Source organism: Onychostoma macrolepis, chromosome 09, assembly GCF_012432095.1.
Source record: "Onychostoma macrolepis isolate SWU-2019 chromosome 09, ASM1243209v1, whole genome shotgun sequence".
Taxonomy (NCBI): Eukaryota; Metazoa; Chordata; class Actinopteri; order Cypriniformes; family Cyprinidae; genus Onychostoma; species Onychostoma macrolepis.
In genome coordinates this window covers 32,216,670-32,233,519 of record NC_081163.1, presented here as the reverse complement: position 1 = coordinate 32,233,519, position 16,850 = coordinate 32,216,670, and the positions used below count along the sequence as shown (strand labels likewise).

The window sequence follows — 16,850 nt, the reverse complement described above, 5'->3', positions numbered from 1 at the left end:
GGTTTCCAGTGAAATGAGGCAGGTGCTGACACCAATAAAAATGTGAAAAGTGTGAACTAAACAAAAAAAGTTAAAATTAGTTAAGTAAAAAATAAAAAATCAAAGCTTGACAGTGAATGTGAAAAGCTTGTGCTAACAAACCTCATCTATCCTCTGCTCAATCTTCATTTCTCCATGTTCCTGTATAGACCTGTGGAAACAACAACAGACTGCTTTATCACAGATACATAAGTACACAAAGATTCACAATTGTTCAGCAGATTACTGAAGCACACAATACTCTTCCTCAGCTCAGTCTGGACACGGTGAAGATGCTCAGAGTCAACAGCGCCGCATGACAGCAGATGATCTATACCAAAGCTTGTTTCCACGGCCCAGTGAGTAAGTCTAATCTCAGTTTCTGATTAATGCACAGTGCAGCAGTCATTCACGCAGGGATGAGCTACATGGGTTTCGATCAGAATCAATGAACACTATAGAACATTTCAAACACCAATCTCCCACAGTATACACACCAAAAGTTCAAATGTCATTAATCTGAGTAAAATAGGATATCCAAAAATAAAGAAATATAGAGTGGGAATTGATTTTTTAATCTGGAGATGATTTAATTGTGAAAAGTCGGCATTGCATTAAATATCACGAATTTGATTCCACAGGAATGCTTTAACTAACATTTTAACTTGATTCCATTTTTATTTCATTTTGACTGTTTAGACATTTTACCATATTTAAACCTATTCTGCTGACCTCCACCAACTTTCCAGCACAATATACCAGTGTTGACGATAACTGTGATATTAAAAAAATGAAATCTTGTCATAATGTTAATACTACACATCTGATAATATTGCAAATAATCCACTATCAGTCTGGTAGACATTCTAGCATAGTATTGTATAGCATATAGCATAGTATTGCACTGTCATCAAACAAAAGGACTCATATTTTGTGTGTGATACATTGGCCAAAAAAACAGAAATTTTAAAACACAAAAGGCCTAAGAGCAACATGATAAAAAAAAAAAGGTCTTCTAATGATGGTATCTTTGAACAGCCCATCTGAGCAGAATGACTGTAAATCTGACATCTACTAGTTTTTCAACCATTTACAGGAAAGCTGATCTTTTTTTTCTTTTCTTCTTTTGCAGTAGGCTGAGCTGGCAAACTGTCTGAAACATCTTCTAGTACTACAAAAACAAATTATAATTACCTCATATTTGCGTAGGTTCCCCAGACAGCTAAAAGAAGAAACAAGTCATCAGTACCAAAGCAAATATCACACAATAAATGCAAGTTGATTCTTAATAAACAATTTTACATTACAACATCATTAATTAAAAAAAACAATCAAACTGTTAGATCGTTAAGCAGATGTTATTAAGTCTGTTCAGTTAAAAATGGAAGATATATGTTATCAGTTCAAATACACTTCATGTCCAATATAAAGTAAAGGAGAAAGAAAATGTTTGTATCCATACTTTGAAAAAATGCTATAAAAAAGTGTGCATTTTAAGCTGTAGTGTGCAGGGGGAGAGCGGAGACAAAAGCACAACAGCTTCTGAGCCATTCAGTTTTATTTCACTTTCACCGAGTTAAAAGCATCAAAGGTTCCCACAAATACAGGGTGGAGTTCAACACTGCACGCATTGGAATGAACAAATATTAAATATGGGTTTTATAAGCTCACAGAAACATTACACAAATACACACATATCCTGTGATAGCTAAAATTTAAATGCACAAATATATGCATAGCTGTTTGCATTTGTAACCCTGCACTGAAAATATATATACACCGGTATTTGTGTTATTTTTGCAATGTTTCTATAAGCGGTTTGATCATATATCAATGAGCTCTAAAGATTCCATGCAGAAACTACAAAGTGAAAATGATCCATGATCGAGTCTCAGCTACTGATCTCATCGTTTGAAGTGTCTAAGCTGGTGTGAATAAAGAGAAGCATCTTATACAGTATAGTATAGTGTTATACTAAAACTCCAGTAAGAATGTAACTGAAATGTGAGTGTAATGGTTGGATTCTGGGCTGTAATAAATTGAATTAAGCCCAGACTGCTTCTATCTCAAAGGCAACATGACCAAACTCATTCACAAAAGTGAAAGAAAAAAAGTTGAATGTTTATATAAAATATTAACATGATAAAATAATAATCTCAGACACACACTGTCTCTATCAAGTATGTCTTCAAGCTATTTATTTTACGATCAAAGCCCACATATGTAGAAAAGATTAATCTGTCTTGGGAGTGTGAGGTTGAACCTTCATATATAAATCATTATTATGAACATTAATAATGTAAACAGACACCCTTTACTTTTTAATAAAGATGTTGTGAAATAAAATTTCTCTCTATAACAGGGGTCACCAAACTCGGTCCTGGAGGGCCGGTGTCCTGCAGAGTTTAGCTCCTCCTACCCTAATCAAACACACCTGAACTAGCTAATTAAGGTCTTGCTAGGTATACTTGAAACTTATGCTGCCTTCACGTGCTATCGGAATTAACGTAAATACGAGTTTCATAATAATAACGAGTTAAACGTAAATAATCGGAAATTGGACGTAAACGGCCTCTCAAGTCGTATTTAATACTGGGAAATTCAGAAATAATTTTGAAACCAGAGTTTCCGAGTTGGGCGGGTCATAAACTTTAATCATGGTGGAGGGGACAACCATTTCTGCTGTCAATGCTGTTCTCACAACTTGTCGCTAAAGTAGTGTATTTATAGGCTAGATATGAACGATCATTCAAAGCATATTGTATGTTTTATAAGCAGTGAAATAAGCGTGTATTTGACCGAAATTCCAGAATTGTCATGTGTAGCGCGGTGAATGTTTATATGACTGTCAACCAATGGGATGCTACATTTTATCCTTTCCGACATTAAAGCACTTGAATACGACAAGCTCGTAATCACGACTTCATAAGTAGGAAATAGAACATTTCTGATAGCACGTGAAGGCAGCATTACAGGGAGGTGTGTTGAGGCAAGTTGGAGCTAAACTCTGCAGGACACCGACCCTCCAGGACCGAGTCTGGTGACCCCTGCTCTATAACATGCACCATGGGTCGCGGAAGCGGGGGTGCCACCTGGGTTTTGAGATCTGGTACAAATATGACATGGGATACAAAAAACAAAAAAACATAGGCTACAGGCTCATATATATGCACGTTTAATCATTAATAGATCGTCATCTTGATTAAAACAATTACGCTATGTCAATTAAACCTTTGAAATCACATCACGTCGGAATATTTAAACCTGCTTTCGCACAACTGCGGATATAGACTCTGATGTTGCGCCAGCCCCGATAAAAAAAACGAGTAATTAACCTTTGGAACTAATGATACGCTTCAAATATAGATTGTATATGTCACATTATGCCAGTAGGTGGCAAACAGTGACTGTTAAATGTATTGGATGTCTGAATCATTCAAAAGATTCGTTCAAAAACTTTTTTTTAATAGATTTTTTTAGCTATAATGAATTCATTTAAATTAATAAATATTTTTAAATAGACTCATTCATTACATTTTAGACATTTATAAATCTAAATAGTTTTTTTTCAGAAACTCAAATTACATATTTTGTTTGGTTGTCTAATGTTTGTTTTCAGAATCGTAAAATGCTAACATATCTGACATCTAACTAATACCATTAGTACTGTTTATAGCCTATTATGTTACTATGTATGTACTATGTAGCTCTGCAACCAATACACCCCTACCATCTTTTGGTTCGTTCCGCGATCCATGACATGCACTACATATCGTAAAGACAAACAAATTAAATGACTGGGTGAACAAAAAAGAAAAAGGTATAAAAAGAATCCAAGGCAAAAGGTGAGAGGAGAACTAGAGAGGTTATTATGCAAATCCCTCTGTTCTCAATCTGGTCTGTTCTTTCCCAGTGGCCTTGCTGCTGTCGCCACAAATTTCTGGGTGCCGCATGATTTACGGCATGGACGGCCAGCTTGGCGTGTGCCACCTGATGCCATGTCAATGCAAATATGTGAGGAAACGCAATTTGATGTGGCCCATTTGAGGGCGGCAGAACCAGGTGCCCAAAGGAATAAATTATTTTTTTAGAGAAATGTCTCCGTTTTTTTTTGTTTTTTTTACCAACAGTGTTACCGACATTCTACAAAATATCTTGTTTTTTCACAGAAGAGTAATATAGGTTTGGAACGACATGAGGGTGAGTAAATTACGATATAATTTTCATATTTTAATTGAACTATCCCTTTAGGCTTCGACCAAGACGCACTAGATTGATTTCGACCTTTCGAAATGCAATTTAGCCTGATAAATCCATTCCTGTTTTATCTGAGCAAAGCACAGAAGAACTGGCACTTTTAAAAATAAAGCTTCTGGAAAAGCTCAAGTGAACAGGAAAGCAAATCATACAGACTTCAAAACATGCCCAGTTGCATCTGGTCAAGTTCTCACAGTGGCAGTGGCTAAATTATTTTTAGCACTGCCTCTCGTGAAAATTGTGTTTTGGGGCAGGTGGGAGGCGATGGTAGACTGGTTTGTCAAGGTCACTCTCTTGGTGAACAACTCTGTTGAGTCCTGAGGCCTCTTTAGGGATCCAAAAGAACTGGAGCAATCATTTCTCAAAGTAGCATTCCCTATGACCCAAATTCATCTTTCTGAATTTCTCCATCCTGGTTTTAGGGTCTCCACTGAGTTAAAACTCAAGACTGTGCAATATGTGTAAGTGGTTGCAGTTGTATCTCTAGAGTCTTGGCTGAGTATTAACCAAAGCTCATATTAATAAAATATCATGCAAGGACACATTGTGCACCTTTGAATAAGGCTTGCTAAGAAAACAGTATTATAAAATGTACAGTACAATGTACAGCACAGTTTCCAAGCAATGTGTACAATACAGACGTTTTGCAAGAATAAATTAAAAACACATGGTGAGTGTGAAGTGAATGACACACTGCACAATCAGAAGGTTACAAAATCAACCAATCGCTCACACACATATGAATCAACATATTTTTCCACCAAGAAATTTCTGAAGTAGGGCGCCCACTCTGTGTATTTCATCATGGTGAAATGATGTGACTCGTGTGGGTCTCACTAAACCTGGAAGAGAAGCCTTATGCTCTTTAGCTGCCACCTACATACACTATAGCGTAGTGTTGTTTGGTCTTGTGAAGAACGAGAATTAGACAATGAAATGCACTATTTATTGTGCTTTACCAGTGGAAACAACAGGAGAATCACTACCTGTATGGCCAAATAAGCAGAAAAGATCTGAAGCCAGAAGACAGAAAGACCAAACCCCCAAAAACCCGTAAACATCGGTATGGTATCAGTAAGAAAGATCTGATGACTCAGTTGCTTTTGTTGTTGGGGAATTAATTAGTGTGTAGATCGATTTCTGGGTTGGTTATTGTTCAGGGCTCCAGACAAAAAAAAAAATGTAATTAAAAAGAGCCACTGGCTTCTATAAAAAAACAAAATTAGGTGCCAAATTAAGTCCAACAGAATAAATGTGTTTTATTTGTTTTTTCTTTTTAACACTTCAACATTACAGTCATACTGCCATCTGCCATGTAGGGGTGTGCGATATTGACAAAAAATAATATCTCGATATTTTCTTGGATTTGTGTGCGTTATTGTGCTGGTACCTTAAGGACTGCCGTTGACTCCTAACATTTTTTAGATTCTTCATGTTCTGTCTGGTGGTCAGTTCACACTGATAGAAATTAATCTTTTCCAATACGTTTAAATAGATTTTTACCTATATAAAGCCATTTTTCTAAAATTGTGCATTATATTTTGAATCAAATTCTTACATTTAATCAGTGAATTAGAATAATAAGACATTTGGGCTGTTACCAAGCAAATGAAATCAGTATCAATAAAATTCATCTTTGCAATGCAGAGGAAACACAGAAGCTGCATCTGAAATGGCACTTAGATGCATTTACACACTACTGTTTAGTGCAGAACATGAATGCATTTAACCTGCGATTACATTTGATATGTTACACATAAAACGTTGAATACTGATATCTGAAATTATTTAACTAATAAAAAGGAACTTTTCATGTGAAATTAAAACCGCCAGTAGGTGGCAGCAAGCCACTGTTAATAAGTGAGTCATCGCGATTGAACTGAATCATTTAAATGGGTGTTTCATCCAGAAACTAAAGAATGCACTCTAAATGCATTCTTAGTCTAGACTTCACATAATGTACGCGTCCACTCTGTAGGGGTGTTTTGAATGGTTTTTGCTAAATGTTCGATAGTGTCAAATCTAGGGATGTAACGATTACCGGTTTGACGATAAATCAAAATGGGCTGACGAAAATAGGGCTGAAAAGCAGGGAGGTTTTAAAAGAGAGCTAAGGGATATACAAATTAATATATGAATTAATTAATTATATGAAGGTACCCTCTGAAGGTTCTGACTGTCTTCAGAAACAATTCGATGGCATTTTGTTTTCATCTTCGCTCCATGTAATATCTAAAGGAAGTGTTCTTAATCGCAATACTGCGTATTGGAGGTCTACGGGAAACAGCTGTAATTCAGATTTTCCATATAAAGCGCCACCTGCTGTCAGAGAGTGGATTTCCAGAGACTTATATTTACATTCAGCCTGTGTGCAGTTTCTGTCTGGCCAAAAACGGACCGAATTTGCATGCCCTGCCGTAAATTTTGACCGGTTGATGAAAAAGAAGCTTATGTGGATTCTACACATTTAAACAATTCAGATAAGTTATGTAATCATTTATGGAGCAGAAAAAAATACAATATAATCATTTATTAATCAATTATCATTTTGACTTAACTCTAGGGGTGGGCGATATGGCAAAAATATAATATCACGATATTTTTAAGAAAAATCACAATTCACGATTTTATCACGATTCTTTGCCATGTTGGTTTTACTATTTTGCAAGTTGTCTGAGCATTACAGCCAACTAATTCCCTATTATAAAGACAAAACCTTTCAAGATAAAAATATTAAAAAAGAATGGTGGATATTTAGGCCAAAGTGGGCGAAGATAAAAAATCTTTGTCATTATTTTATCTTTGTTATTAAAAAATGAGAACAAAGATACACATTACAAATACACATACTATACAAATAAAACTGTGTTTTATTTTCAGGTACAATAGGTGTATTTAGCAGAAGCATTCAATAAATTGAATCAACAAATATAAAAATAAAACACTATATAGATTGTTTTCTGTTAAATCAACTGTATTAACGTTTTTCAGTCAAGAGTAGGGAGTGATTTTTCTCTTTGTGTTTTGGTGTTTTATTAACATTGAAGGAATAATTAACCACAAAATAAAAAGTGTTTTATATTTATACCATCATTTACTCACTCAAAAGTTTCTTTAAACCTGAATGAGTTTCTTCTGCTAAACATAAATGCTATTTTGAGGAACGTGGAAAACCAAACAGTTGCTGGTCCCCAGTGACTTATTCCATAGTATTTTTTTTTCCTTCTATCAAAAGTCAATGTGGACCAGATACTATTTGGTTACCCACATTCTTCAAAATATCTTCTTTTGTGTTCAGCACAAGAAAGAATTTAATACAGGTTTGGAACAACATGCGAGTTAGTAAATAATGACAGAAATTAAATTTTAAGGTGAACTATCCCTTTAATGACAGTCGGCAGCATGTTCAGTACTGCCCCTTTAAGACATGCACGCATCTAATATACAGAGGCACGCATCCGTTTTCTCTCAGCTGTTTACTTACTTATTTTAGACATAAGCAACGGAGTCTATACATAAACCTTGTGTGTTTTGACAGTATTAGTGCACAAGATAACTTAGTTCAGTAATCAGGCGCTTTTTGACAGGCGCGCGCTTCGGGTGTACGGGTTCAGAAAAAGCGCGCGTCAGACCGATGCGTGAATAAAACATTTAACCGGCAAGGCTTTAAAGCAGATCCGAATAATGTACAGTATATTGAGACGGAGGAATAAGAACTGCAGCTGATAGAATGTGCGCTGTAGCACCATACTACGATATTTCTTCAAAAGCAGATCGTGGAGACATTTTTATCGTCCACGATCAAAAATCGTCATATCGCACACCCCTACTTAACCCTTTTCTTTATTTACAGGCTGGAATGTGAGGCTTACCTTTTTATGAAACTTTTTCAAAGCTTTATTTGAACATGCTATTAAACTGTTGTCAGCCAAATTGTCATTTAAAATCCGAACATCATTGGTAACGTTATTGTTTTAGTGATTATACAAACAAAAAGTCATTTTATTTGTTGATTTTTAAATTTCAAATTTGGTGAAACGATTTATGTGTCGGTACTTTTTGAACATCTCCAGCACATTTTAACAATACCGTGATAATACTGATAACCGTGATAATTCTGGTCACTATAATCGTGATAAGAAATTTCATACCGTTACATCCCTAGTCAAATCGCACATCGTTAAAACAACAATTAGGATATCATCGCTGATGATATATATCGCACACCCCTACTGTCATGTGTTTGTCTCATCTTTTCTTGTCTTTATCAGCATTTTAATCCATTTTATAGATGTCCTGAGGACTAAGGTTTACTTAAAGTGAGAACCAAAGGAAACTATATACAGTCACAAAGAGTTGTTAATTACACAGAATCTGTGCCAATATCATGGACCATAACTTATGTCAGCATCACTCGGCCACTGAGTGTAGTTTGGGCTCCTCCTCGATGCATCCTATAAATGTTGTTATATTTCAGTTTTTCTTCATTAGTAACATGCAATTTTATAGGAGGTGTTCAATTTTATCTTTAGCTCCTTGCATTGTTTCTTAACATGTTGACAACAGGTTAAGTAAAAATATGAATAAGCAAAATAGTGCATACATTTTGCAAAATGTTCCTCTTGACAGTTATTTTATTTAGCTGACTGATCAAGCTTATGGATGCCGAATAGTTCTTCTGAGGTAAATGTATTGTTACGTGGCATTGTTTAAGCTTTACACATTTTCCGTAGATCAAAACACTGAATGAGCGATTACATGATACATTTCAGTAAGTTGTACTGCAGGCTCTCATATAAAATAGCCTACCTTTTGATGTTCATTCATGTTCATTTCATACTATATTAGTAAAGTGTAGTGCTGTCAAATGATTAATCACGATTAAAAAATAAAAGTTTTTGTTTACACACACACACGCGTATATATTTAAGAAAAATGTTACGTTTATATATTAAATATATTTGTATATAATATAAATTATATGAATATAAATATATACATGTAAATATTTTCAAAACAAGCTGTATGTGTGTGTCTTTATACATAATAAATATACACAGTACACACACACATGTAAGCAAAAACTTTTTTGGATGATTAATCGATTGACAGCACTAAAGAGAAAGATATGATGGGTCCATGTGCTGCTTGAACTGAGGCACTAAAGCAATCGCTCATGCTGCATTAAAGAGCATTAAAGCCAACAACACGGTACAGGTGCTGGTCATATGCGTCATAAAGATAACCTTGTTCAGCTTCCCGAAGAACCCAGCGTTACGTAAACAGTAACGGTAGTTTGTTTGTTTTTTGGGCCAGCAACGGAGTTTCTCAAGTGTGTTTGTTGACGAACATTTTATAAACAAGGCCCAGTTCGACGCTGGATTTGCAAATTGTTTGATACTGAAAGATGGAGCAGTCCCAGCTGTAAAAGATCCTGGTCATGATTCAGAATTGCAGACGGTAAGTGAAACACATCAAATGTCTCTGTTTTGTTGGTGATCGGTGCTCAAGTGCTCGTCACTCTTTAACTCCGCCCACGGCGCACCTCCAGGAGCTCGGCTTTTTTCGGAGAGAATCGTAAAGCTGTATCTTTCTTTTATAAATATGATAAAACTCAAGACTTTTTGGAGATACGAACGATGCAATACTACTCTATAGGTACTCAAGATTAACATTGAGATTGGGTGAAACTGTGTGTTATGTCCCCTTTAAAATATCTCTATAGAGAGTGAAATGTCTACTTTCAAATGCACCAATTCAAACGGAAAACAAATATTCTCAGATTATGTAATCCGTATGAAACATAGGCTACATGCACATCTACTACTGCGGAGATGACGACTTCATCTCTGAAGCTGAAAACAAACAAAGCACTAGTTTATCAAATTATTAAAATGTTAATGCAGTCTCCTTACTGTTTTCACTGACAAATTCATAATTATTACTTTTGCCGGAGCGCTGTGGCAAGCTTTATGCATGTGCTTGATCACTTATTAGGCTATGTAGGCAATTAAAAGCTCATAACAATGATTTAAATGGTTTATTAATTAACGTGCAAATAGTTGACTAATGCATAAAATTTACGACTACTATTCGACTAGAAAAATCTTTAGTCGAGGGCAGCCCTAGATTTTAGGAAGCAAAAGGAGCAATGCATTTATATATACACACACAGCCAACTTACCTCTGTCCCACGACAGTTTTCATCCCAACTCCTCACTCTTAACTATTCTCATCCCAGATTAGGGATAAGGGGTGTTCTCTGGGTTCTGGCTATATTCTGGGCTCAGAGCCCTCCCTCAGGACAGCACGCCAAATATGCTTACTATTTGCTCAATCCGATTATATGTAAGTGCAAACTCACAAAATGTAGATGGTTGTTTAAAATAGGTACATAGTACCGTAATATCTGTAAATCGAATGATATACTGAATCGAATCTATTAAAATCATATCATATAATTTTTAGGTATCGCCAAATATCGTATCACAGGTAGAATCGATATCATGTCATAATGTGACGAACCCTCCGATTTACACCCCTAGTGCTTTAAAGAAATAAATAAATAAATCTCTATAAATCCTCTAAAAGCACAAAAATCCCAAATGGACAAAAACATCTTGATGCAATTTTTATAACACAAACAGCTTCTGAAATGTGCTATTCCATAACTAGATCAAATCAACTGCTTTCCTTAACAGGCAGGAAACTAGGTTACACGTTATTGTGGCAATTTCAATATGGCCAGTAGCAGCTCAAATGGGCTTTATCAAAGTCAATGAAAACTCTAGAAGTCACAGGAGGGGCTAAATATAGCAATGTTCAGTTAGTAGTGTTCATTTAGCAGAGTAGATGAATGAACTGCATTAGCAAAGAGGAAATTGTCAGAAGGAAAAATGTGCTAGTATTACCAAAAATAGTGGTGCATGATGTCTCTTTCATGTCTCTCCAGATCTATGCACACAGCAGAGGAAACATTCCTACATCTAGAGAAAAAGCTAAGCCTTTATTGTTTTAGACACAAAGTTTTGTGGCCTTTTGGTGACTTTGTGCTATGTGGTGCAGAATAATGTTTAAAGCTACATGTCCTGGTGCTGTGCGCTCATGCTGTCTGTCCAACTAAGAGACGGCCGGAGCACTGACCATTAGCCGATTGATTTTCACTGATCCTCTGTAATCTGCTGCTTTAATCTCCATCTCTGGGCTTTAGACACATAAACCAACACTTCACAGCATTGACCCCCATAAAGCCTACTGGAAACCTCAGATGCTAACTGGTCTCCTTCTCTGTCAGACATCAATCTTACCCAGGATTTACATGCAAATCATTAGTGGCCGAATATGTGTATATATTAGTGCTGTCAAACGATTAATCGCATCCAAAATAAAAGTTTTTGTTTACATAATATATGTGCGTATACTGTGTATATTTATTATGTATATTTTTATATATATAAAAAGACACACATATACAGCATATATTTTGAAAATATTGACATTTATATTTATATCATATATAAATATTTTTAATATATAAACGTAACATTTTTCTTAAATATATACATGTGTGTGTATTTGTATACACAGTACACACACATATATATTATGTAAACAAAAACTTTTATTTTGGATGAGATTAATCGTTTGACAGCACTAGTATATTTTCATTTTTTTCTCTTTTTCTTTAAAATACATTTTGTTTTAATTTGAAAATTTACATTTTAAATATTTAATTAATCCTCTGATTTTTACCAACTCATAAACCCCCTGCAGTTTCCCCATGAACCCCCATATAAATATAAAAAACTGCTTGCTTTTTCAATCAAGACGCACTCCAATAATAAAGACTCACCAGCAGAGAGCAAAATTAAAGGGATAATCTCTTAATAATCTGCTCCATCTATTAGCATCACATTGACAGTGTGATGAATAGCCTTCTACACACAGCATAATCTGCAAATGTGCCTGTTCTCACACAGGTCTTTTCAGCAGAATAGCATGAGCAATAGAATATCGACAGGGCTGGACTGGGACAAAAAAAATCGGCCCTGGCGCATATATACATATATATATATATATATATATATATACCATTCAAAAGTTTTTGAACAGTAAGATTTTTCTTTTTTTGAAAGAAGTCTCTTCTGCTAACCAAGTCTGAATACAGCAAAAACAGTAATATTGTGAAATATTTTTACTATTTAAAATAACTTTTCTATTTTAATATATTTTAAAATGTAATTTATTCCTGTGATCAAAGCTGAATTTTCAGCATCATTACACCAGTCTTCAGTGTCACATGATTCTTCAGAAATCATTCTAATATTCTGATTTGCTGCTCAAAATACATTTATTATTATGTTGAAAACAGATGAGTATAATGTTTTTTCAGGTTTCTTTGATGAATAGAAAGTTCAGAAGAACAGCATTGATTTGAAATAGAAATCTTTTGTCTTTATCATCATTTTTGATCAATTTAAAGCATCCTTGCTAAATAAAAGTATTAATTTCCACAATTTCTTTCCCAAAAAACAAAACAAAAATTATTCTGACTCCAATCTTTTGAATGGTGTATTGTATAATGTTACAAAAGCTTTATTTCAGATAAATGCTGATCTTTTGATCTTTCTATTCATCAAAGAATCCATTAATAATAATAAATATTTCTTGAGCAGCAAATCAGCATATTAGACTGATTTCTGAAGGATCATGTGACACTGAAGACTGGAGTAATGATGCTGAAAATTCATCTTTGATCACAGCAATAAATTACGTTTTAAAATATATTCAAATAGCAAGCAGTTATTTTAAATAGTAAAAATATTTCACAATATTACTGCTTTTGCTGTATTTTGGATAAAATAAATGCAGGCTTGGTGAGCAGAAGAGAATTCTTTAAAAAAACATTCAAAATCTTACTGTTCAATAACTTCTGACTGGTAGCGTAGATATGTATCATTGCATCAAGTTGTTTTGGATAATAAAAAAAATGTCAGGTCTGACAATATTGTGTCTTTTCGAATTTAAATCTATTTTTATTCGCATTGGCCCATGGAAATCTCTATGAACACACTTGACATGACTTGGCCAAAAAAATCGCGGTGGACGAATTTACGTTTTATTAAAAAGTGTTTGCGTATTCTGCACTAATGGCGCGCGCTCACAGGATAGATGCCTGACTCCGTTCCGAATCCCGATCAAGCACTTTACCGATTCAACTGCTCTCCTCTCCTCCTCCTGCTGGCTCTTTACGCCGCATCACTCACCGCAGAGCAAGCCTGTTCTTGATAAAGCTGCTGTAAAAACGTGGGAAAAGCCGACGAGGAAGAAGTTGGGGGTGAAGCGTTCTTTATATAGGCGGAGCAAAACACTTCATGGCTCCGTCTATAGCGCATTGTGATTGGGTGGTTTACGCTGTCAATACAGGAGACAAACCAATGGGCCACTGGCTGCTCGTGATGGTCCTTGGTAAAAAAAAAAAAAATTCTGACGGCCCCTTCAGTGCGTCGGCCCACCGGGAAAATGCCCGGTATGCCAGATTACCAGTCCAGCCCTGAATACCGAGTAATGACTCACTAATGCAAATATAAATGCAGACTGATGCAAGCAAACAAATGCTGGTGCCCGATATCCATTATGACACTTTTTTGTGAAACAGCAATAATACATGATACACGGGGGAAGGTAATGAGTTGAATGACAGTTCTGCAGGCACGATCAATGCATAATTACCACTATGACCAATAATAATTACACTGGTATACCATGGCAAATAGAGCCCAATGACAAGTTGATTTCTAGTGTTTAGCGCTATTAACTCAGCAGGGAGATGCTGCAGGTGGTAATGCTCCCTGCGCTCAGTGACCCTCTCCGATTCTCCAGTGAAAATGTGAATGAGTGAGACGTGCATAAGATAGTGCTTTTAAATTAAATACAGGCTACAAATGAAGAGTTGATTTGCCAAAAGAGATAACTCCGATTTTTAAAATGTTCAAAAATCAAGGTTTTTTTGTGTTTTATAGTGCTAGTTAGCTGATTTTTTTGTTTGTTATTTTTTAACCTAATCAAATTGAGATTAACTGGAATGCACAATGAAAAAACATGATTTTTGAAAATTGTTAAAAATGGAGTTATCTATTTTTAATAGGGCTGTGCGATATATCGAACGTGATGATCATGCGCATCTCGTCAGTAAAGCCGGTTAGTCATAAATCTTCATCACCTGCTTTCAAATGGAGCGGCATTTAATACACAGAGCCGTAGATCACTGATATCGCGTTCATTATCGCAGATGAATCGCCTTCGATTATGAATGCAATATTGTGTAGCTTGTCAGTGAACTGCGGCTCTGTGTAGTAAATGCCGCTCAATTTGAAAGAAGGTGATGGAGATTTACTGCTAATCACGGAACCGGCTTTACTGACGAGATGCGCATGATTATCGCGTTCGATATATCACACAGCCCTAATTTTATAATTAAATAAATGTTTTATATTTTTAAAAAGCAAATCACTATTTTTTTATCAGACATATAGTTAGATTTTTTTTCTCCCCAAATTATGCAGCCCAAAATAAAACATCAAGAAAAATTATGATCTATATCTGCCTATTTATAGCTAAAATAACATCTCATCTTTCATGATTAACCAATCATGTGGTATGCCTCCAGGTGCACTAACATGGCTTTCTTCGGTTATCACACAACATAATCACACATTTATTCAAGCCAACAATGGACACAATGCTCCTTCTAATCAGAACTGAATTAATTCATCAAGAAACCTCTTCACACACTGAAATGTTCCAATCTAATTTTTTCATGTATTATGTTTGTCCTCCATCTAGAGCTAATAAAGACTGTCAGATTCCTCTTGTAATTGTGGACTGCCTAGACAAAGGTCATAGAAATAATTGGAAAATGTTTTTATTGCATTAATATTGGCGTAGTGAAACAGGGAAGCTTATCTGCTCTTGCCCTAGAGCTGTCACATAACACAAAGTTGACCATTTCACATTACAGCTCTAAAAATAGGTTAACAGCAACACTCTCCCACTCTCAGGGAGCCAAACAGACAAACACAACAGCACACACATTAACTAAACAGTTTAGATATAATTAAAGGGCTTGACTAAATGGGTTCAGTGTCCTCAAATTGATAAATGAGCTGTAAATGGGTCACATTTTGAATATCATACATAAAGCAGCTGCAGGCATATCTATACACCTATCCAAAGCCTGTTGCACTGTCTAGCAACATGTAATTATGACACTGCCAAAATGTTATCAACTCCTCCAGCACATTTACCAAGACACAGGGGGTCAAACAGAGACAGAGAGCGAGAGAGAGACCTATGACAGACAGAGAACTAACACAAAGGTGCTAAGGTCAGATTCCCACACTTTTTGACCAATTAATTTTCATGATTATTCCAGTTATTTTGTCATGCAAATGAGGGAGAGTGCTCTAAGCTTATTAAAAAAAAAAAAACACAGACACACACAACTAAACATTACTAAAATTAAACCAGTTTAAGTTTAAATATATTTTTTTTATCTCAACTAGAAATATTTTTCATTTTGTTTAAATATAAAATCAACACATAAAATAAAAAAAATCTATAAAATGTTAATTTACTTTAATAATATTATAAATTATACATATGCAAAATTAATAAAACAAACTCAAATGTAATCAAAAACCAAAAATAAATGAATAAAAACTATAGTAGTATCTCAATAATATTAAAATAACAGTGGAGTCACAATGAGCATTTTCAAAATAATTAATTAACCCCTTAACTGTCACTCACAGTTTTGAACATAGACATTATAGTGCACTATCCAAACTTAAATTTTTATAATTCATGAATGAAAACATTTTGTAACATAATTTTGATGTACCATTTCCATGGTAATGCAATGTCTGATTTTAAAAAGGGTTTCAAAGGTTTCAACTGATATATAATTTCTTATGATTTCTAATACGTGATAGAGAATAAGGCAACTAAGAAGACTTTCTGTGACGAAGGTCAGAACTCCTGTTATGATGTAGATTTTTCAGGTCCACTCTTGTCATAAATTAATCTATTACTTTTCCTACATAATTTTTTAACACAAAAAGTGGTAAAAACCCTATTTAGGAGTCTTAGACCTTTCCAACGATATATAGTTTGTCATGATTAGATTAGGATTTAATTGTAAAATAGTGAAGTAAATGTAGGCATCCCACAGAGGGGACGGTGACAGTTAAGAGGTTAAATGATTGAAACTTTAATTTGTGAGCATTAACGTTCAGGAAAGAGGGACGCTAATTATTCCATGATTTCTAAAGGTCTGAAGATGACACTGAAAATTTCCTCATATTTCCTGAGTGTTTTTCTGTGACTGTGGAAACGCTGCATGGTACTACCATGGTATTTTAGGATAGAACCAAGGGTCTTTGGCCATGTACCTTAAGAAACCATGATCCATTGGACATGTACTACGGTTCAATTTGAAGTGATGCGAAAATACACTGCTAAAACAAAACAATAGACGCCCAATAGAAACCATCACAATTAAAATACCATTATAA

The 16,850-nt window shown here is 35.0% G+C and overlaps 1 protein-coding gene across 2 annotated transcripts in view; it reads right to left on the bottom strand.

The window, feature by feature from the left end:
- The window catches only part of uxs1 (UDP-glucuronate decarboxylase 1), a 90,529-nt gene that overhangs the window by 72,374 nt on the left and 1,305 nt on the right, over positions 1-16,850 (bottom strand). For both annotated transcript variants that reach the window (XM_058786892.1, XM_058786893.1), the window contains exons 2-3: positions 1,213-1,240; positions 142-190 (exon numbers count right to left, since the gene is read on the bottom strand). In XM_058786892.1, coding sequence (XP_058642875.1) covers positions 142-190; positions 1,213-1,240 — 77 coding nt within the window. The remainder of the gene's footprint in view (positions 1-141; positions 191-1,212; positions 1,241-16,850) is intronic.